Source organism: Triplophysa dalaica, chromosome 23, assembly GCF_015846415.1.
Source record: "Triplophysa dalaica isolate WHDGS20190420 chromosome 23, ASM1584641v1, whole genome shotgun sequence".
In the NCBI taxonomy this organism is placed as follows: domain Eukaryota; kingdom Metazoa; phylum Chordata; class Actinopteri; order Cypriniformes; family Nemacheilidae; genus Triplophysa; species Triplophysa dalaica.
In genome coordinates, this window is record NC_079564.1 from 2,957,272 (window position 1) to 2,981,435 (window position 24,164).

Genomic DNA, 24,164 nt, shown 5'->3' on the forward strand with positions numbered 1-24,164 from the left:
TAGTCCTTTAAAATCAATCTCCAAGCTACATTTCCTCTGAATGTACCTCCCCGCAGCTAGACTAAAGCCATACATTATTTCCAAGCTAGGTATTTTCCAGCTGCATCTGACTTTCAAAAATCCGGTTTCGGTCACGGGGTCAGGGTGAAGTGTCCACATCTGCGATTCCAAAGTGGATGGTAATGTGTTTGATTTCTGTGTTATTACCTGCTGTACTATGGTAGTGAGTTCCAGGCACAGCTGGATCACGTTGTTCCGGGTCAAAGAATAGTCCGTTACGGCAGCAAACGGTGACCTGCAAAAAAAGTAGCACCTGGAATTAACCGTTAGATCATTCTTACAACCAGACCAACAAGACAGACAATTGAAATGTGCGTGCATATAAATGCGCGGTGCTCAAATTTACACTTTAGTTATCAGATTTTTTTTCACTGTACAATGTACAGTTATAATGTACCATGATAGCTACAATAAGATACTTCCAACTTTATAAATGTACTGACTAAATGTGAATAAATAAAATTACATATATAAGATTGTTTAAAAGACATTCCTGCAATGTTGACAAAACCATTTCAAAGCACTCAGCTTGAAAATACTTTCCCGAGCATATCTCAGAAAGTCAAAGGCATAAAAACACATGTACATTATGACAGGACAAGTGACAGTCCCTCAACAGGCCCCGGGTCATCGTGTCATATGTTGAGACTTTGTGCGTGTCACATTAATTGTAGCTGTATGTATGTGTGCTTGTAAACCTCTGCAGTGTGTATTTGGTTGGGTTGTAGAATATGTTATCCCTGTTGGCCGAGAATGTACTCTAGACCCAGTTTCTGTCTCCCTGTGACTGACGGAGTGAATGTGGGTCGTGTGTATTGAGGCTGTGTGCTATATATACGGGCTGTAGGAACATTGGTTCGTCGTTTCCGTCACGTCTCTAAATATTTCTCCGATACCGCTGGGAACACCAGCTGACGCACACCCTTTACCATTTAAGAAATTCTAACAAGCAAACACTGTGTTTAAAATCATTCCTTAGGTTCATACAAAGACTCTACAAGCACTCCATCCCAACAAGCGGTCTGGAGTCTCTTCCCCGAACAGGATTTTGAATGCAGATTTGACTGCATACATTCAGTGATTTTCAACAGAGACAAACACATATCCTAAATGTCACCGGCTTCCTCCGACTCCCAAATATCACTTGGTAGATGAGTACGCTCGCAGCGTCTGACCCTGGTTCAAGGACACCTGTCAGCGAGCATAGACGGAGCAGACAGGGGCTTTACGAGAAGTGTTTGAACTAAACCTCGGGGCACAGTAGGGACTAGGAAGGGATAGCAACAAGAAACAAGAAAGAGTGGTGCCTGTCTGTGCTCAATAGGTGGATATTGAGGAATTAATAAAAATCATTTATTGAGCAAGTACAAAAAATCTGATTGTAAAACTATCTCCAGGTTTCAACGGTAATTTTATAATAATGATTTAAAAACAGGGAATGTAATATTAATGCTTGACTTCAGCACACAAAAAAATAGATAGCAAACCCATAAGTCACTTACATGTGGGGCCAGGCCCACATAGATAATAATGAATGATCGAGAATAAGGGAAAACCCAGTGTAATCCCAAAAGAAACCGGCAGAACCCTCCCTCAAATGATGATCACCAACGTGGCAAGTGGCAGAGCAGAGACATTGTCTGGATGGATTTCAACCAATAACACTTAAGGGACAGAGGCTCTCGAGTCAGTCATAGTGTCTTTAGGCTTCAAATCCATTCACCTGGGTGTAACATCTTACTTTTCCCTCTCTCTCAGAGTTCCTTCTGTTCCTCTGCTACGTCTGCAGGGGAGACGAGAGTTCTGCCGGGTGCTGTTTTGGCAGGAACGAGAGGCTGGGGAGCGTAATTAGGCCAGTATTAATGAACGAGGGGAACAAGGCACCTCCCCTTCTACTGGTGTCCTTCTTTCTGTTCTGTGTGTTCTTGAAAATCAAGACTGAAGTTGAAAACTCAACTAACCCACGAACACTTTCAACATCACTTCAGCCATCAAGCCACGACCCTGAGCTGGTGTGGATTAATCCTCTCAGTTTGGGATTCAAATCCAGATTGGGCCACCACACACTGTTCTGAAGCCAGGTGTTTCAGCCTAGGCCCAAGTGTTAATCCTGTTTGATTGTGGATGCGGACCTCTCCTATCAGGTCCAGGATTAAAAAGTGGGCCGGCGGGAGCCTGGGCAATGCGATAGAGAGATGGCTTCTCTGTGGGGAGGACTGAGCAAAAATCAAACAGAATCTGATGGAAAGGGCCCGCTGTGTGGTGATGTTCCAGTCCACAGCTTTAAGCTGGGCTCAGTCAGCAGTACCGGAGAGTTGAAGAGCGCCAAGCAGCTGCGTGCCAAATGGATCGTTCAGCACAAACCGCCTGCTTGATTTACCTTCATCTCATATTCAAAAAGAAGAAACACCATAACACTAGAATCCATATCTAACAAGCAGGGCACACGTACAGTATCTCACAGAAGTGAATACACCCCTCCTACCTATATTGTCATGTGACAATGTAAAGTAGTGAGTTTACAACTTGTATAACGGCGTAAATCTCCTCAAAATAACTCACCACACAGCCATTCATGTCGAAACCGCTGGCAACAAAAGTGAGCGATTTGGGGCATTTCTCTACCTGTATATGGTCCTAAATCAGATACAGATCTGATGTTTTTCATGCTGCTTTAACGTCATTTTTGATCAACATGCATCACAATTTTGAATCACAAGTAGATGTTCACACTTTTATGGAAAAAAAAAACTGCTGAGGCACATATAACCCGACTTTTGTGAACAGTGTGAATGTATCCTAAATTTGAGAAGAAGAGAAGGTTTCAGATTTATGGAAATGTATGGTCCATCTCTGAAACTTTGCTCATCAATACATCATGAAGAAATCACCATTAAAAAATAATACTAAAAAAGTAAGATAGACAGAGGGGATAAAGAAATTAGTAAGAGAAAGAATCTGTTTTGCATAAGAGCTCTTCATTCATCCTCATACCTGATTGCTAAGGGCTGGAGCACAAATCAACATGATTGAATCTGAGCAGACAAAGGCCGGCCCTCATACACACTAGACAAGAGACCCTGAGCTATTAAAATCTGAATATATTGTGCATCAAGCAAAACAATGTTTCATTTTAATTTTGCATGCCACCATTTTCCTGGAGGGATGACCGTGAACAGCGCAACTATTTCAACCACAAAATGTTTTATGGATAAACACCCTTAGCTGTGACCCTTTCTGTCAACATATAAATGACATAAGACCAACAACAAAGATATCAAAAGCATTTTCAAAAACATATTTATCGATGTACAGATGAAACTGAAAACACATCAGTTGACTAGCAACAGAGAAGCAGCCAGTGAAAAACACTGAAGCACACAAGACCCATTCCTATTCAACCTTCACGATCACCGAATCTTTTTTGATATCAAATATCATTTTGTCTTTCTCAAAGGAGGATCTCAAAGGCACTGAACTTAGCTACAATGCAAGAAGTGCTGAAAAGAAAAACAATAATTAAAAAATGACAACTTTCTGTATCAATTAAATAGTATATATGTGCAGATGTGTATTATGATGTATTCATTTGTGTATTGATCTGGTGTGCATGCAACTCTTAGCAGGGCTAACCTATCCAGCCAGCCCAGGAGACTTTTAGCAGCCGCGATGAGATCCACCACAGAAGTGAGGAAATCGTTGGGCAGCTTGCGTGTGGTCCGGCCGTCGTAATGGCCGCTTCGTCTTCGGCCTGTGATGAAGTTCTGCAGGTTCTTGGCAGAGGCGTTGAGCTTGTGAGAGAGTGTTTTCAGATTTTCTGTCTCAAGCCCATAGTTCTGTCAAATGAAAACCAAGAGAATGTGAAGTTCAGACACTGACTGGCAAACAATTGCAGGAATAACTCCAGCACAACATTGTTTCTTTTCCCACTGTTCTGTAGTCTACATTTATTTGTATTTCTCACTTTTTTGACTCACAATTCTTTCCTCTCTTTTTCAATTTGATTACTTTAGCAAATTTGCTCGTTTTAAGTGCCATTGTGTTGTATGCAAAACAATTTGGTTTAAAGTTAAGTTACACAAATAATGTAAAGTTATTAACCACAAACTTTGAATGTTGGCTACAGTGCTAAAAATATTTGTCTGCCTTGTGTTCCAGTTACACTTTCTAAATTCTTCAAAAGAGACATATTTTCATTTTGCTTTCCTTGTCTTTAAGAAGACAATATGTTTTTACAAAAAAAATCAACATATGTTCTCTCAAAACAGTCTGTTAATATTTTGCAATTCTTCATGCTCAAGTAAATGTCTCTTGTTTTAAGGATGTGTAGATGCTTACAAAATGACAAATACTAATTAAGAAAATTATTTGATGTGCTGACAAAGCCTTTGCCTGAAAGTAAACAAAGTCTGAATGTTAATTAAGTCTTTGAAATGTTTTTCTTGGTAGTAGTTTACCGAATGATTTTACTTACATGAATGACTTGTCTTATACAAATTAAAACACTAACACACTTGTGTACATGTGTGTGTGTTAAAGAGGTCACTAAATGTTGTGGCTTTTGCAGGACATGCAAAACATGACTGATCAAATGTGACAATATGCAGATACATTCAGGAAAATAAAAAGTGGACACAGATTTCTGAAGTGGTCCTCACTATTTAAAACATTCATATTCTATGAGGGCAGGGTTAAATAAACATTTTAACATCAACCTTTGTCTCTATAAAAAGTGTTTTAACAAATATAGTGAAACATCAAAACCTGCCCTTTGTGGATATTGTGGTCCACACCGGAAAAATAGTTCATAAATCATCCAAACGTTGTACTTTAAATCATGGGTTTTCAAACTTTATAATACGTGGGACCCCCAAATATGATAATGTTTTTGTCAGGACCCTCTTCCTAAAATACATATTCGTCTATACATTTCTGTCAGGTTCACTTCCGTAAAAAATGATTGACAATTAGCATACAGTTTAGATTGGTGCTGTGGTTCTGTTCTGGGCAAACTCCCTGCCCATTCATTCAGCCAGCTAGGATAACCCCCCTTCTCTTCTGGTGAATCATTGGGGGTCTCCGAACACCACTATGAAAAACCCTCCTTTAAATGTAATAACGCCAACAGGTCTGTGAGACAGTAAGGTCATGGGTATGAGGCAATGGGTAGAAAACATCATTAGCCAGGTATGAAATCAATATAGGTCTATGAGATGTCCTCACTGATATTGTAAAACAAATCTCTGTGTGTGTGTGTATGCATCAATTTCAGTATCTGTTCTCACATTAGCAGGATATCGATCAGAGTAATGTATTCTGTCTGGTCTGAAGAACAAATCTCTCACATACTTCATCGCACGCACATATATCTTGACAAAAACAGGCACACAAAACACCTGCAGCAGGCCTCACAAAAAAAGCATTCATCGGATTATGAGCAGAAGGAAACTGAGAGAGCACACAATGTGGTGGGGCGCTAAGAATCTTTTATGCTAATCTGTTTAAAAGCTGCCTGCACTACTGCAGTGCTGCGAAGCTAAGACACACACAGCACAATAGAATAAAGATAAAAACACAGGGAAGGTGAAATAAGAAAAACTAATTCTGTAAGTGTTTGAAACGGCAAGCAAGCTTCTGAAGAGGACTGTGGGGTCAATACGCTCTCAAATTATCAATCCTTCTGGAAGCAAACAACCTTCTTGCTGACATCTTTGTTAAAGGGATTCAAGTTCTGGCCACAAGGAGTTTGGAGTCAATCCTGTGAGCTGTACACGCCTTGTTAGTAATCACTCTGGATCCGCAGGTACATGATGCTGTGATATATAAGCAGGTGGCAGGTGCATAAACCTTTCTTAGCAAAAAACATACCTCAAACAAAAATAGCTTATGGCTTATAAAGGCTAAATAAAGATAGAGCCTCTCTTTTTTTAAAGGGATACTTCACCCAAAATTCTGTCATCATTTTCTCACCTTCGAGTTGTTTCAAATCTGTATAAATCTATTTGCTCTGATGAACACAGAATTTTTTTCTCTGTGGTCATCAGAACAAAGAGTAAATGATGACAGGATTTCCATTTACTGGGTGATGTATCCCTTTAAGCTTGGAAGCCCTTGTTCCCGTTTACTTTCATTATGTCTAAATAGCATTCTGCAAAGTATCTTGGAAGCAAACTGTACAGTTATAGCAGGCAACACAGGTTAGAAAACCATTTTAAACAGACTTATACAGGTACTTATTGGTTAATTTCATTCACGCTTAAGCAGGTTGACATTCTCACAAACGTTGTCAGGGATGTACATTAACTTTTTTTGCACATAGCACCGGTGCTACAGAGATTTAAAGATTTGTAGCACAGGTCAAAAAGTTGTAGCGCAAGTATACTGAACGTCTGTTGTCATCTTTTATAAAAACACAAGTACAAGTCATGACATAAATAGACAGGCAACCGAAAAAGGCCATTAACGTTATACAAATGGATAAATTAGGGCCTTTAATTTTTTTGCTTTTACCCAAATTTGTGTTTCCTTTTAAATCTTTCTGAGTTTTGTATTTTCAATTCTCTAAAGACAATTGTCCATAAAATACGGTATACTATAGTAATTAAAGGGTCATATGACGCGGCTTAAAATTAATATAATAGTTTGCTTTAGATGTAATGCAAAGTGTTTAAACGATTTAAGGTATTTTCAACCTACCTCTCTGAAACGCTCAGATTTTCTAAAAAGCTCATTACTTTGAAATGCAAGATGTTCTATGTTTGGCCAGTTACCGGTGCATAGTGATTGGTCGAATACTGCAAGCGTGTGACGGAAATGTAACTCCTTTTACCATATTTGGAACATCAGGTTCCAAAGCAATTGAACTGACAGGTACGCCCACCTTACTTACCTATACATTTAGGCAGTCTTTGTCAAATCATAACACGTACTGACGTAGATTTGTGGGGTGTGGTTACACTAGGTGTTTCAGCCAGGTCTGGGTAAGCATTCGCATCTCGATAGAATGCAATTTTTGTTTCGACACTTTAATTTTTGTAATTTTACATGTCTAATACATGAATGGGCAACTTATTACACACCAAAGACATTTTAATCGCAAAATGAAAATATTATTTAACCTTTGTTTATTTAACACGAACAACGACAAAAGCACTTCACACAAACAGGCAGCTCTGTCTTCAAATGCACCTGTCAAACTGTATCGCATGTGTGCTACACTATTAAATTTATTTGTAGCACAGACCGATTTTTCCATAGCATCTGTATTCTGTACAGCCCTGAGCAGGGTTTCCCAAAACCTTCGCATCACTACATCGTTCTTAAGAATATATCGCTACCACTCTTAAGGTATGACTTAAGAATGAAGTAGCGTTAAGAAGGTTTCGGGAAACCCAGCCCTGGTCGTTCTATTATGTGAATGTCAGCAGCAGCTCTGATCTGAGATCAGCGTTTAGAGCTCAGTCGTCTTTTCGTGATTAACGCTCTACTAAATGTCAACCGCACAGGCCAGTGGTTCACATTCAATCTCACAAAGCACAAGCTCATTATAGTTCACCCTGAATTGAAAATCTCACACCTCATACATTAAAACCGGCTAAAATCTAAACTCAGTAAAGGGCGCCATAAACACACATACTAGAAAGAAAGGAGTGAAAAAGAGCACAACAAAATGATTAAAGGACAAAGGGATATAGGTTAAGAAGAGACTCGGGATGGGGCGGCATGCGAGACAGCTCACACAGACGTGATAAACACTCATCCTGTCGTCTGTTCGCTCATGTCATGTTGCTGACATTCTGAAAGCGTGGGCTGGTAAGTCATTGTTTTAATACATCGGTTGAGAGAAACGATGGAGAGGAAGAATTAGTTATTAAATGCTAGATAATGGAAAAGGTCTAAGCAGTGCGCAGCAAATTTCAGTCTAAATCCTTTTTTATCGTTGGCAATGTCTGTCCTATTGGATTTAATCTGACTGAGCAATAACAATGTGTAAAGACAAGTACATACATACATAGATTTATACATACATACAAACTGTCCATACATACATACACACACACACACAGTTTCTGGTATGGACTGAGACCACAAAGAAACAGCCACATTTCAACGTTCATTTTTTAAACCATGTTCTCAAAATAGCCGAGTTTACAACACAGTCCTTTTGTAATGTGACATTTCTAAGTGAAAAAAGTTTAGTGGGTGGCATGTGCAGTGTGTATTTGATATAATCCATAGTGTGGAGTAAGCTGCTACACTATTGGTTGGTTCGACTTCTCTCCACCCACACCTCTTTGTTACATCAGCAGAAAAGTAATTTCAAAGAAAGCTGATATAATTATATTTTCCTAAAACAAATGCTTAACTCTGTAAAATAATAGCGGAAATAGAAATTCAAGCAAACAATGTTTATGGTATTCTGAGAATATCATATTTATATCCAACTATTCTCTGTATCGCATCTTTGTCAACTGCGACAAGATGTCGGATCAATCGTGTTAAGCAATGTGAAGACTCACCAGGGCGCACAGTAGGTCCACAGCTTCCAGGATCAGCTCCTGATGTCCTATGCGTGACACTCCAAGATCCTCCAGCTCCTGATGGGTGATCCTGAGCAGCTGGTCACCTCCCACCTTCTCCCGTTCAAAGTTCTTGATGTATTGCTGCAAGCAGTCGTCCAGACCTTTCAGCAGACGAAAAGTAAATGAAGAAAGAAATGATGAGCAACTGGGCTAAATCTCAATTCTTGTTCATCCAATATACAAGGCCAGAGCAGCATTAGCACATCTTAATCATATTATGATAAAAACAGCGAGCCTAAACTAATTCTGCAGCATTTTCAAAGTCTGCTTTCGGGCAATACTTTTGGAGCTAATTATACAGATGTATAAACCTACAGAACGCTACACAACTGTACATTACATTTACATTTAAGCATTTGGCCGACTTGCATTGCATTACTATACATTGTTTCTTAGTATGTGCAATCGCCTGGGCTCGAACCCATGACCTTGGTGTTGTTGGCGCAATGCTCTTACCGCTGAGACACAGGAAAGCAACATACATAAGATATAAGTTGACATCTGTCAATGACAGTTGTAAAAAAATTGATGAAAATATGTTGGAAGGCCTAGTTGTACATTACCCATGTTGTTTAAAAAAACGTGAAAAGCAAAAGCAACAGAGCTCAGAAGATTTTAATGCGCTTGAATGTATATGCGTTAATTTACCTTCGACTGTTATATTCCTGTCTGTGAGTGTTATTATTCCAAAACGAAGGGAGTATTTGCCATTTACTATAAATTTAGCTTATTAGCATACAAGTCACCGTGAAACTACCTCAGTAAAGAAACTCGTAAGCATGCGCATAAATCAGTCTAAGCGCACAACACATTGTTCGTTGTTCTTATTTTAAACAAATATGTGTTACTTTAAATGTAGGTGTTTTAATGTTTTTGATATTGTCACGATAGTAACAGGATGAGGATTAAGTTTTACACTTAAAGGAATAGGACTTTACAATATCGTTTAAGTAACGTGTTAATGCTGAAGTGTGCTATCTTTCATATCCGTGTCAAATCTGGTTAAAAAACATATCTGTTTGATCTGGCCTATCACTAATCCACTCTTTTTAATATGTATTTTTATTCCCATTACTGCGTTTCTGTACGCTGATCTGATTTTCCTCTGGTTTTATTACTGTTTACGTGCTTTTAGATTTTCATTCTAATATACAGCACTTTGGTCAGTCTTGTGGCTGTTTTAAATGTAAATTAATGAACTTGAACTGTCTCTAGAACAAAATTATACGAAAATATTTTCTGATAACGTCTAACTGTGACGTAATTTGCTTCAGGATCACTGCGGTCTATTTTGCCCAATATGCTGCGAGGTTGAACTTGAACATGGCGACTGACAACCTCCTTTGTCACGTCCTTCGACACGACAGTGAATGACAACCAAGCCTAATTGTATTAGGCTTTCTATGGTTGAGAGAGAGGTAAATTAAATTTTCTTTTGTGACTGCAGGGTTTTGCTCAGAGGTTGCTCTTTAACAACTCAGTATAGACACAGTTGTTTTGACCTAAGAATAACCTTAATATTTTACCTACAGTAAATTCTTAAGCAAAAATAAACATGTAGCCTAAAGTGTTGACCCACAGTAAACTATAAAATATGTGATAGCTCACATAATATGGTCTTGGACGAATTTGATGAGGAGTTTGAGCTAGTGTAGAGATCTTTAACTTGAATAGCGTCTCTATTTTGCCTTCTATCTATTCTTGCTCTCCATGATGAATATCGACAAGTTACTATTCCTACAATCTGAAGTTTGAAATTTCGTCTCTATAGATTGAGGGCTCTGGGTACAAGTAGTCTTTTTCAGTGGCTCCCTACCTGCAAGCATCAAATTGTCCAAAAATGTGCACATAATAAAATTTGTGATGAGCAGACGTGATATTTGTTCAAAGTGAAACTGTGAGCCAGCGTTTATTAATGTGATCATGAGTTTACTAAAGCACAGCCATTCTGAGATCTATATCATTCTGGCACGCTCTGTGTCCAAAATCAAAACATCCTTAATCCAATAAGAAATGATTTCTGTGCTGTCTGCAGTTATAGCTCTGAATGCCAATACGATGCACGGATAAATCAAAATAATAAAGCTACTGTCAGGTGGTACAGAACAGATGCAGCTGTAGAATACAAATACAGAACTGACAAATAAAAAGTGAGAGATTTTGATTTTGCTCAAAGCTTTGAAAACACCACCGGTGCACAACTGTGCATTTCAGTAACAACAGGTGACAACACACACCCTCTGGAGCGAAACGCACTTGTAGAACTGCAGTTGTCACTCTTGGGCATTCTGTTGTCCAATAGCACATCTGATACGAGACATTCTGTCTAAACAGCTGCATAACAGCAACATAACGTTCAGAATAAGACTTGTGTGTGTGTACTGAACATACTTACACTGTGAATAATTTGTGACTTTGATATTAATGTCGTCTGGCTGTGTATGTTATACACTTACAGACTAAATGTTGAAAATAAAACTGCTCTGTAATAATAATTAGCATAAAGTGGTATCTTTATTTCATGTGTTTGGGAGTAACAAAGCAAGAGATTATGGGGGTTGAGGAACACCTCTCTGTAATTCTAACAGCCCAGCCTAACATTGATAGAAGGTGACAATATGAATAGCATCAGTACAACCATGAGTATTATTATTAACAGAATGGTCCAACTCATTGGCCAAGACAGCAAAAATAACATTAATTGTCATTACTGCTCATAAACACTATCTGACTCATTCAATTAATAGTTCTTTATAAAATAAAAATTTCATGATAATTCACTCACCCACAATTTACTTACACACATGTATGTTTTTTTTTGGTCAAAAACAAATTGAAGTTTTAATATATTCAATAATTTTAATAATAAATATAATAATTTATTATCGGCCAATAATTAAATATAAGCTGATATATTATAGACGATTAATGATAAAATGATTTCCTCAGGTTAAACTTCTTCAGCTGCACGCTGCTCACAGTTATAAGACAGTACAGTACTGTCTTTCTGTTGTGATCATTCACTTACTGTTATTTGCAAAACATTGTTGATGTAGAAACAGTATTTATGCATGTGTAAATCATAGGAACAAAAGCGTATTGCTTGAATCAGACTGCTGTTAGGCATCTGGCTATTAAGAAACGTTTTCTGGATTGCTGTGGAAGAACATCCATCAATTGTTCATTAAATAAAATACATACTAGGAAAAGTTGAAGGTTAAAGAATCGTTAACTAGTGTAAAGTAGGCTTGGTATATGATTTTCAGGAGAGAAAAGAGGACTAATGGTTACCTTGTTTTCTGCAGTCAATGTTTTCATATTAAAGCAGTTGTCCACTTTTTGCCTTTTGTTTCAGTCTAAGGGGATTTTATATTTATATTGAGATACTGTATATCGGCCAATATATCGGTTATCGGCTTCCAATGTTAAAGGATTATCGGTTATCGGCCAAAATGTACATATCAGTGCATCCCTACTTTCCAGGGTTCTTATCCATATAATGCACTTGAACAGGGGCTGTTGGTGAAGGTCCAAATTTCAGTTTCATCACAGCTTCAAAGGGCTCTACACAACACTTGCTGATGTGAACACAGTGACCCCTTCTTACACCCTTGCACCATAACTCTTCACTTTGGTGAATTTCTTAATGAACCTTAGAGATTGTTTACAAATGATACATTCTGTACCGAACTGTCCACCTATCTCGCTCTCCTTCACCACACACACAGGGAATTATTAGCACATGCTCACTCTGTTATGGTGCATTATTTATTGCAAATACCCTGTTTGACAGGTAGCAGAGCAAAAAACACAAAGAGAGATAGAGAACATCCTGAAAAGATGGGTCAAAGATGTAAAGTAAAAAACGACAGGAAGCCGCAGTACTTAAAATATGACACACAATAAACACCCATTTTGCCTCCTGTATAACATACACACTCATATGCTATCTTAAAAGGAATGGATATTCCACATGAAGTAATGTAATGTCATTTTATCACACTCTTCTTTCTATATTCTTTCCGTCTTCATCCTTCGCCTCATTTCTGGCAGCAGTGCATTATGCGCACCTATGACCATCGAAAGGGTTGTCGTGACAACCGTTCAAGGGCACAAATGGGAAACTCATACCATATTGCTGATACAATTTAAAGGAATATAACAATTCGCTTCATTGCTCACATAATCATGTACTTTAGGCCAAATCCATATTACTTTCTTCCACGTAACACAAAAAGTCAAGTTTATAATACTATTTTTTATGATACTAGTATCATGAAATGGCGTTAAAAATATACGTCTTCGACAACTTGAGAAACATACTGTTCATTTATGACACCTGGAACGAACAATTGTATGGATTCAAATGACTTTCAATAAAGACCTTAATGACACTTTTATTTTGTTTAGCAGCTGCGCAGCCTCAGTGCCCATTCACTTTCATTACATAGAATAATGAAAATTTAAAATTCAATGAAAGAAGGTTTAACCATAGATCCAAAAACCACATGCATAGATCGCACAGGAAAGAGATTATAATGTAAATGAGTCAGCTGTGAACTCCTACACATACCGTACAGGCCTTTACTGTTCACATACAGTATGACACCACCTGCAAAGAGGCTCTACTAATGTGTGCGTATGTTTGTGTGTCCATCACAAAGTCATCCTTCCTCTGCCACTGCTTAATCTCAAACCCACGGGGAACTTTTGTAAATGAGAAATTCATCAGCTAGATAAACCCCGTCTCAAAATTAGCCGCCCAGCTGTGCAGAACCAGACCTCCAAGCCTCTGCTGAAAGAGAAGAACAAGCGCCGGTTTTGCTTTCTGAATTCGGAAGATAGATAATAGAGAGCAAGTAGACATTAGATAAATATCCTGTTGTTAAGCCATATGTTCATGAAACGTTCATCTTTTGCCACAAAGTAAACACATCAAGACTGCTTTCTTCTTTGTGTATGTAAACACAATATCAGTCTTGGAAAAGGTTCTTCTTATGTCTACTTATTTGAGCATCAATAAATAATGTTAGAGAAGAGGGTACCAATTATTACTGATTTCCAGTATCTAATTTGTAAACATGCAAAAAATATGTAATTTACCAAGGCGTTTGGATTCGGACTGACACTAGACACCCTTATTTTAACATATTAGGAGTAAAACATTTTTATATTGTTTCATACTCAAGGGAGAGTTTACAGAAGAAAAATAATATTCATAATTTACTCGCCATTACAACCTTCTTACTACTGCAGAATACAAAATATATTTTAAATAACACTGGTTACCAAACAACATTGGCTCACATTGACTTCCATTGTATGGACTCAAAACCACTGAGACATTATTCATATACATTACAAACATATACCTGTACATACATATTTAACATTAGGGTAAATAAATGATGACTGTATCTTTAAGTTAAGTAGTAATTGACCAGGGTTATTCACAAAATGTGCCAAGGTCCACTGTCCAAGGAGGGTGGATAGGGGGTGCTGGTAGGACCCCCCTAGAGCGCTGACACAATTCAACAAAAACTTCAGTGTGCAGACTGTGCATTTGTCGGCAAGAGCACAATGTGTTTAGTCTCCTAACGTGTACGTACTGTACAGTAATGGTACCTTCCTGAAGTGTTTTTCAGAAAATTTCTCTCTATACTGCGCAGCTCTTCAGTTCTATAAAGTGATTCAGAGATGACTCACACCCTTTACACCCACTGACAGCACACAAACACACTTTTACACTTTTTCATAGGAGGGAAGAGTCGCCCCGAGCCAAGCCACACACCCACACGCCCGCCCCTCAAAGCTGCAGACCAGGACACTGCGCTCAAGCTCTGCGTGCGTGTGCATTATTCAAAGGTCTTTCTCCTCTTTATTTCACTCTCTTTTCCATTTTATATTTCTGTCACACGCACAGTAATTCCTCACCAGCCCTGCCACATGTCATGTGAAATACAATATTCATGTGTTCCCTGAGGACACACCCCGCAGTCAGTTCTGGAATCTCCAAAATGCCGTGCTTGGAGACAAGAGAGCCTCATCTATGCGTGTGAGAGTACATATGTTCATCTGAGCACCACAAACAAGTGCTTTACATTCTCCAATAAACCATTTCGTTCCATAATCACCAGAGAACCATTGGAGAAAGAAGCCAACCTAATCATTCTAAGCTGACAGGCAGCGTCTAATTTCAGCAAAAGGCCTAAAAAAGCAGCTAATGCGCCTTCTTACATGACAATCAATTATGATGGCGCACGCGGAGAGAGAGAGCAGCGTAACACAGTCCTTTCATCTTTCTGACAAGATATTCAGCTGAAGCTGCGTTTGTCCCGCTGCTGGTTCACTAAAGGAAAAGTTTAACTGGAAAATGCCGCGAAGGGAAATTAGTTTGGGTTTTGTTCAAAATGAATGGGTTGAAAGTTTTGACGCTTTGAATTATGAATATCTTTTAGTCCAAGAATAATCACAATTGACATCTCTTTAATATCAAAGTAGTTTTTCCTGAAACTGTCATGAGATGAAATAGAAAACAGATGGATACTTTTTGCATTCATCTCCAGTCGCACATGGGTTTCCCCAGGAGGTTCATATTTATTTAAATCTTGGCAGCGTTACAAACTGACATTTAAGATGACAATTTCTGTGTTTCTTCAATCCATCGAATTCTTCTAAAAACAAATATACCTTCTCTATCATGGACGGTTTCTATGGCAACAAACTAAACCTATGTTATGTGGCCCAAATGTAACTTCCGGTTGACTTCCACAAACAATCAGATTTTTATTAAATAGAATTAATATACTATAAAATATTAATATAAATTAAATATAAAACAAATGGTTGTATTATAACCAAACACAGACCGGAAGTCTTTATATTAATATTATACTTAAATGAGTCAGATTGTTGTTGATGGATTATAAGGCATCTAAAAACTTGCAGAATAAGGGACAACAATATCATACAGACACAGTTGGGAGTTGTTTGATGTGGCTCAGTAACCAACCACATAGTAACCACCCAGAGCACTTAACCCATCACAAAGCAACAGCATCTTTACAAAATCTCATTTTAATTAACTCTAAATCTCGTCCGGGCTATTCTACAATTGATGTTGAAAGGAATATTATACCGAAACATTAAAACAAAAAACATAATCTCTCTATGTGAACTTTTTTAAAAATATCATCTTTAGCTGTTCAATGCAAGACCTGTAATGATTTATTCTCAGCCCAATTGATTTTGAAACCCAAATATATCAGGGGGTTCTGTAGCCGAATTAGAACTGGTCAGCACATTAATAGACATTGCTGCAGGTTGCCCAGAACCAGTCAATGACTGCAATGGGTTTACATTAACAAGAATTCATTGGCAGACGTGTTTAGTCCAAACTTACAGTGCATTCAATTTAGATCTTGTCATTTTGTGTTGCCTGGGAATCAAAGCTATGACCTTGGCATTGCTCTTGCCACGCATTACCAGTTGAGCTAAAAGAACACTAAGAAAACGTCGGCATATAAAACAGTTTTGCCTCTCGGTTAAACTGCAAGCCACAAAAGCTAAGCAAGACGAGTCTAACTGGGAACCACAGATGCTGGTTCTGTTTCAGCCAAAGAACTCCACCCTAATCTTTACAGAGATGGAGTCGTCCAATCAGATGTTTACTTCTGTGTTTTTGGAATGCGTGTTGGCCAGCGGTACAGATACACACTAGTAACCGGCAGGGAAGATTATACACAACAATCATGGGAATAAGCAAGACACAAAAGTAAGAAATGGAAAGAAAGTCCACGTGTTTTTTAGAGGAAGACCGAAATAGAAAGTTACGATTAAAGTGATAGTTCACCCAAAAATGACAATTCTGTCATCATTTCATCACCCTCTTGTCATTTTGAACTTAATGAGAAGATATTTTGACCGAACAGAACTGGAACCCGTTCACTTCCACGAAACAAAACCAATGCATGTGAATGGGGGCCAGTTAACAACATTCTTCAAAATATCTTCTTTTGTGTTATGCGAGAGAAAGTCAAACATGTTTGAAATGACAAGAAGTTGAGTAAATGATGACAGAATTTTTTAGTTTGGGTGAACTAGCACTTTAAGTAATGTAAAAACAAACACATCATTTACAGTCCATCAGCAGCACCAGGATGAAGTTTATATGGAGATTTAGTTTAGAGTTGATTGTGTTGTCACTGAGATTTTAAGATGGGTTAATGGAAGAAAAAAGGGGAAAGTGACGTAATGCCGGGATAGGCAAAATACCTTTGATAAATTAAAAAGTTGTATTATTATGAGTGGTCCAAATAATGACTTGAATGGGTCAGGCTGTTGAATATGAACAGACTAATTACAAACCCACTCAGAAATCGCCACTTTCCGTCCTGTCTGAATATAAATGAAGGTAAAATTACTTGAAATGCCCTGTGTGTAAGCCGGTTTTAGCAAGCACTCAGCTAGTTGAAACAAAAGGTGCACCAGTGCCATGCAACCATCAAAAGACTTGCTGTGTTTGCAGACGATTTGATGATTAAAGTAAAACATTTATTGTAAAAATTGTAGTCAAACTACAGGTCGTAGTTACAAATAAAAAAGCAGAATGACATTCAAAGCACTTAAGTTATCCAGTACTACCTGGGAATAAAATCCCCAAATAGTGCTGCACAGCAATAGTCGGATGCTACTTTGATTTGATCTGGATTAGGCCACTTCATCTCCGAAGTCCATCGCAGGCCACTGATACAGAGATGGAGCAGACTTGCCTATCAGGGTTGGCGAGGCTGCGGTGATGTGACGGAGCTTGATTACATCTAAAGCCCTGCAGTCACAAAACTAATCAAGAGGAAGGAGCAGTCAGACACACACCCACACGAACCCTGCGGCCATGTTTCCAGCTGTTGCGTTCTGAAGCTTATTTTATCAATGCAAGTTGATCTTATTCAAATAGCATTTTAAAACATGTTGTGAATGGCGTTGGTTAAGAACAATGCACAGACATGAGCAGTATGTGTTGACAGTAGCTGTCGTTTCGAACAGAGGCGTCGAGGACATGCTATTCCAGAAAAGAGCAAATCGATGTGGTGAATCTTGTAAGTCTCTAGGGCACAGAATGATTGTCCACTAAATGTCTTGCTGTATCTTTTCTAACCGCTGTATATTAAACGGCATGGCTTTTAGGGTCAATGACACATAGATATGGAAAGAACATTACTCTTTTGAAACATAAATAAAGTGAGCAGGCTCACTTGGATGTTCATCTCTGTATTTAAAGTTTTCAGCACATGATTGATATGCATATTAATTACAGTTACGCAATTTTCGGTGATGAATCATTGACACAATATTATTCAAGTAAAAATGATGATTACATACACATTCAATTGATTTTAAATAAGCAATACACATTCAAATGAATAGAAATTTAACACACAAATCTGTGTTAGGACAAGACTATATTGTTCCAAATAGAAAAAAACTTTAGTAAAAAAACACTTTCCTTTCGCATTCCTAGGATTTTAACATAAATATGAAACACATAGGTTCTAATTGCACTGGGTTTGTGTTAGAACACCAAAAAATTCTGTCTGAATTGTCAAAAACGCTCATGTCCACATTTTGATCCCTTCAAAGCATCCGTGACTAAAATCCTCCTCCGAACGCTTTCAGGAGTAAATGTCTTTGTGCCACTCCAGGCAGTCTTTTGGAGCGCCAATATACCATTCCAGCATTAGCGAGACGTTAATAATGGCATTTAGAGAGGGCCATAGAGGGGGTGTGCTGAGTGTAATGTGCAGGCCCGGGGGCGTACGCAGCACGTACATGCATCGATCAAAACACTCACTGAGTCAGAAACTGAGAAATAGATTTGCTTTAAGTCACAGATGCAGCTTGACCCGAAGCTCATGAACCCCTCCAACACATACTGAAGGCTATACTCTGCTCATACCGGAGAAATTCAGATATATCCTGCTTCTCTGTATGTTGCATTAGCTGCACTTATGATTTAATCTGCTCTTCGCCAGCAGGTAAAATACCCCAGCTCTGTCTATGGCAGGTTATGTTCTTATGATTGTGGTAAATGGGCCGTTGTGAGGTTGGGTGGGGGTTTAGAAGAGCGGCATCGAGCCATTAACGGACCATCTAGATACATTTTATGACTTAAGGTAGGGTTGAACGAATGAAATGTATATAGAGAGCACATCAATAAATGTGATTACATTTGGTGTCACTGAGGGTAAATATGGCTTTTGCTTTGGACGTGCGTAGCCTCTCTCACTTCGGTTTCTAAAGCACATACGTGGTGCAAAAACTGTAACTTTTTTGTATCATTTACCCACAGATTGGGTAAAACGAATAAAAGAGGTAAACTGGACATTATAATTCAAGAACTAATTATTGAATTAAATAAAGCAAACAATTGGCAACTCAAGTGTGATGAAGTAAACCAATTATCCATATACGTTTTCTTTACCTTATATATTGTAGTTTCATATCATGGTGCCTTCATAATAACTTGCAAATGAGAACAAGCTGATGTCAAAGATTTTGTTCTCATAACCAGACTCATTTCCATAACTTCAGCATTACACGTTTGCTGCGAGACACGAAATAAAACAATTTTACATTTGATATCACAACCCTTATATCACAGATCTGTGAATCATTATCCCACCGGGACACGCTCGAATCCTGTGATACAACCTCGATAACTCACGGCTCGATTTGTTATTGTGATGACGAATCTGGACACGCCGCCCACGCGAGCAGGGAAGGTGCGTAATTGCCCCCTCTCTGCCTCCGCGCGAGGTTCATTATCATCAAAGATGCTCCCTCACTTTTTTACTAATATATGAGCGTTTTTCTATGAACGTTTACTTTAATAGTCCTATTGAATGGTAAAGCGCATTTAAATTCGTGCCAGGTGGACATATTGGAGTATGTGATGCTTAATGCTCACCATTTTGATTCGTTCCAGATTCCAGTATTTTCTATGTATATTCCTTTATATATATTTTAATTACATTTAGGTTTAAGAAATCTGCTGTAGCAATTCATTTCTTATTTGGCCCGTTTTGCCACTGACATCACACACCTGTTCGCGCCGGCGGTGGGAACAGAAAAGCCATTTGAATATGTTACTTAAGATAAAGATATTGTTTCTTTGTAAAAGGCAGACCATTTAAACATCGTCTGCTCTTGGCTGCCCTGTGCCATTAAATGACGGGTTTTGCGGTTAAGATGCAAAAACGCATCACGTACCTTTCATCCAGTCCACAACTTGACTGGGGCTCCATTTACTAACAGGTTCCATGACGAGAGCCATCGCGAAACTTTCCGTGGATCCCCCTTGAACGCGAGTACGAGAGGCAGAAGGTTTGCTTTAGCGCAGCCCAGGGGAGTTCGGATCGGTGGTCTCGCGTTAAGCGCCTGTATTTGGCCCCCGGTTACAGGATTTCATCTCATCCAGCATCGCGCATCCGAAAGCGTCGCACCAAAGGAGATCCTCCACATTCCCTAACACACACCGGGAATGCGCGTCCCTTTACTCCTGCACACTCAACCGCTGACACCCATATCTCTGAGACTCCAGACCTGGTACCCCTTTAAGTTCAGATCCTGGCTTAAAACGCCATGCCTGCGACACTTCCTTAACCGGGTCCCCAAAAGCCGCGTCTTCATGTCACGCGCCAACACCAGTCTTTTCTCTTCTCTCTTTTCCCTTCCTTCTTCTGGAATCTCTACCTTTCAGAGGTGGACTGTAGTGGGTATGTGAAGTGAGACAGAGAGAAATGAGCGGGGACTACAGCATGTGAACGTCGCTTTCCAAACGCAGCGGCGAGCGTTGATTCAATTGGGCGCGCGCTCCTCCTGTGGGTGGCGCGGTAAAGTGAATTTGACTCGGCGCTCTGTTTATTTCCCACGAGGATGAAAGGCTTTCGGCTGTATTCATTTTAATGAGGGCACGTCGGTTCGCCCTGCTTTAAAACTGTGTTAAAGACGTGCGTTCATTCTTTCAGGGGTAATATTTGCGTATTAGACGCTAGTATTTTGGACTATAAGGTGACAAGTAAAAAAAATCATTCAGAGACGTCATGTAGGTAATTTTTATTCTAGAATTGACAATGGTAGCAACACATGGGATAAGATGTCCAAAAGGAACTTGCCATTGATGGCATAAAGTGCACAAGAGGCACTAAAAATACAGTTTCGTAGAAATTAAAAACAAAATTAAAGAAGTTTTCCTTGAAGTGAGCTCAAAGAAGTACCATTTGAGGTCCCCGGAACGTTTTGGCCAAATATTAATACAAATGTACAAGTATCAATATATCAAAGAATCAATAGAAACTATAATACAAATAATAAAGACAAAATAACAATAAAATAATATAAATAAAAAGGGTTAGGGAAAGAACCTTACTACAAAGTACACCAGAAACATTTTGTGGATGTTTAAGGTTCTTTATGGAACCCATACACCTTGACAAAGAACATTTTAGGAACCTTTGTTTTTAGTGTATGTCCAATTAAAAAAATTATAAGAATAACAAAAAAGTTAAGTGGAAAAATTATTTTATTATCTTATTATGTTTATACCATAGGTGACCTTTTGAGCGCATTGGCTCTTGATCAGACATTCATGAGTCTGACAATGAAACACCGGGCTTAAAACATCACCTGTTGTGAGAAAGTTGGTCATAAGTTATTTTTTAAATACTAGCAATATGTACAGTAGGAAATAAAAGCTTTCTTCGTCTTTGGAATTCTGCCTTAGACATCTGTGACTGGTTCACTGAAATACATTGTAAAATGATGTCTAAGATAATCCGACATGTTTTCTGCACACAATGCATGACAAAAAAGTTCCGTTTTAAGAAAAACATTTTTATAAATATCAAAGTGATGTAGCCAACCCGTCCTACAAGCACAGTTTCACCAGTTGACCATCATCTCTGGCCTTCATCCTGCTGCCTATTGATTCTGTTCCAACTCATCCTTACTTCAGAACCAGAGCAGATGGAGCCAGGAGGCTGGAGCCGGGCCCAGATCAGGTCCCAGTATGTCAGCATGAATCATACATGAACTCCACCACAGATTCACAGATCTGTGGGCTCTGCCCCACAAACGTGCACCCTTAATCGCACAGGGAAATAAAAATCAGAGCAGGGAAACTGGATCTGTCAGATTCATTTGCAACTCAAAGCATTGCTTTTTTCATATGTATCCTCTATGTGTGCGTTTATATGAGAGCTGTGTGTTTCTATAACTAAGCTGAATCAATGTATCAAATGTAGACATTTTAGATAGTCATAGACTTCTGAGGGAATCTGCCCCCTGCTGGCCATAAAATTAGCACAATATTGATTAGTTTTAATGTCATGGTTATTATCAATAGCCTACTGGTATACTGTGACACTCCTATTAATAAAAATCTAAACCTTTGTTTTGGTATAAATGCTGTGAAAAATTGTGGAAATGGGGGTCGTCCTTGATGAGTTTTCATAATGAAACTAAAACAGATGTCATAAAGGAATTACAGTTTTGTTGCATTATTTACTCTCCCTGATGTTGTTTGGACCATGTAGGCCTGTAAATAGAAAAGTTCATTACACTGTTTTTGCTAACAAATGACCATCCAAAGGTGATCCTGAAAGGTCAAGTCTGTGTTTGGAGAGATTCTGTTTCCACATAAAAATAGTATAGAAGTTTGGAACATGAAGAATTAAATAAATAAAAAATGTAATAAACATCTTTGTTGAGACAGAAATTGAAGTCTCCCTGCGGTATTTTAATGTTTGGAATATGGTTTAAAGCATAAATCCATCAGTTAACAACACTGCCGAGTATTATGTCCTTAAAACTGCAGTTTAAAGTCCCAGTGAAATTAAAAATGACAATTCTTATTTTTCATGAAATATTGCATTTTTGTTAAATAGCTTATCAATGTGGGTCATTTTCTTTTTAAAATTCATGTACCCTCGTGATCTTCACTTACAATCTGAAAATGCACTTCCTCCCTATTCCCTCAGTTGACGTGAATAAGACGCAGCATCCGCTAACTCCTTCCCTTCAACTGTCAGTCTGCTGCCACATCCAATTAATTCGCAGTGAAAAACAAGTCACGCCCAATAATTTTCTCCTTTGAAATCCTAACTCTAAATGTGGCAGATACGTAAGTAAAAACAAGAGCAACTTCTGGTTAACGGAGACTTTAAACACGATTTATAACCGACCCTGGCAACACGTTTCCCGGTTTGCAACGGTGTGCAACAGGGTTTGAGATACGTTTTCTCTTGTTTGGTGGGTGTGTCGAGGATGAAGGCATCCCTGTTTTCGTGTTATGGCTAGGAGGGATATACAGCTACGGCTGGAAGTGATTCAAAATCTTGCCATATCATTATAATAAAATACATTAGCTAATACCTACACCTACCCCAACCCTTAGCCTAGTCTTAAAATAATACAAAAATATGAATTAACTGTTGATGCGGAATTGAAGTGCGCATGCCCTGTGGAGGTAGATGCACCCCTTCTAGCCATAACCCTGTTTTCTGTCACGCGGTGGGATGACCCATAGATATAAATAACTAGTTGACATGTCGCATTCAAGCGCTCCGGGCACGTAGACTCGTCCACCATCTTTAGACGGTCCAATGATGTGACGTCACCCACAGTTGACTAGAATATCCCAACCTTGCACTGCGCAGCCATGGCTGTGAAAACCACGGGTATTTGAATTCCCGAATAATTGGATAACCTTTCGTTGCTGTCATGTGTTACAGTAGCAGAGTTTACAAAACAACAACAATAAATATGCTTTCATAATCATACAAATTCAGCATGATTGTTAATGTTAACGGACCGGCTCACACAGTTCCAATATGGCGGACAACCTACGGCCCATAGAAACATATGCTAATGCAGCATCTATTATTTATATCTATAGGTTGACCGAATTGGTGCCATCAATTGAGGCGTGGTCTAATTTGCATTTTCAAGTCATGCACAGTGAATGAGTGAGTGTGTGTGCCCTGCGATGGGTTGGCACTCCATCGAGGGTGTATCCTGCCTTGATGCCCGATGACTCCTGAGATAGGCGCAGGCTCCCCGTGACCCGAGGTAGTTCGGATAAGCGGTAGAAAATGGAATGGAATGGAAGTCATGCACACTTTGAACCTACAGCACAATAAGCCACAACACTCAAGCACAGATAAATCGCTTTGCTTCAGTACCATTATAAAGCCTTCGTGATGAGATCCGCTGGTCTGAGCCCTCTTTCGAGTTCTCTCTCTCGCCCACTCAGATGGCATATACGCTTTGTTGATGGATGTCCATTTCCACCAAGCAAAACAAACTCTCAAATAGACCGATTGCAGGCCATTAGGCCATTCTATCAAGACCAATGGAGAATTGTCTGGAGGAGGTATAGGGTCCCTGTGGTTGAGACACAGATCCATTCCTCAGCCCCGCCACTGTCAACAACTCTGGATTAATCTCCAGTTTAGACTTCAGATC

At 38.9% G+C, this 24,164-nt stretch overlaps 1 protein-coding gene across 17 annotated transcripts in view; it reads right to left on the reverse strand.

The window, feature by feature from the left end:
* The window catches only part of cnksr2a (connector enhancer of kinase suppressor of Ras 2a), a 56,285-nt gene extending 35,784 nt beyond the window's left edge, over positions 1–20,501 (reverse strand). For 10 of the 17 annotated variants that reach the window (XM_056738487.1, XM_056738486.1, XM_056738480.1 and 7 more), the window contains exons 1-4: positions 19,911–20,501; positions 8,580–8,743; positions 3,694–3,896; positions 208–313 (exon numbers count right to left, since the gene is read on the reverse strand). In XM_056738487.1, coding sequence (XP_056594465.1) covers positions 208–313; positions 3,694–3,896; positions 8,580–8,743; positions 19,911–19,974 — 537 coding nt within the window. In that variant the 5' untranslated portion in view covers positions 19,975–20,501. The remainder of the gene's footprint in view (positions 1–207; positions 314–3,693; positions 3,897–8,579; positions 8,744–19,910) is intronic. The other 7 variants (XM_056738491.1, XM_056738489.1, XM_056738488.1 and 4 more) reach the window with 1 other exon arrangement.
* Positions 20,502–24,164: the final 3,663 nt, after the last annotated feature.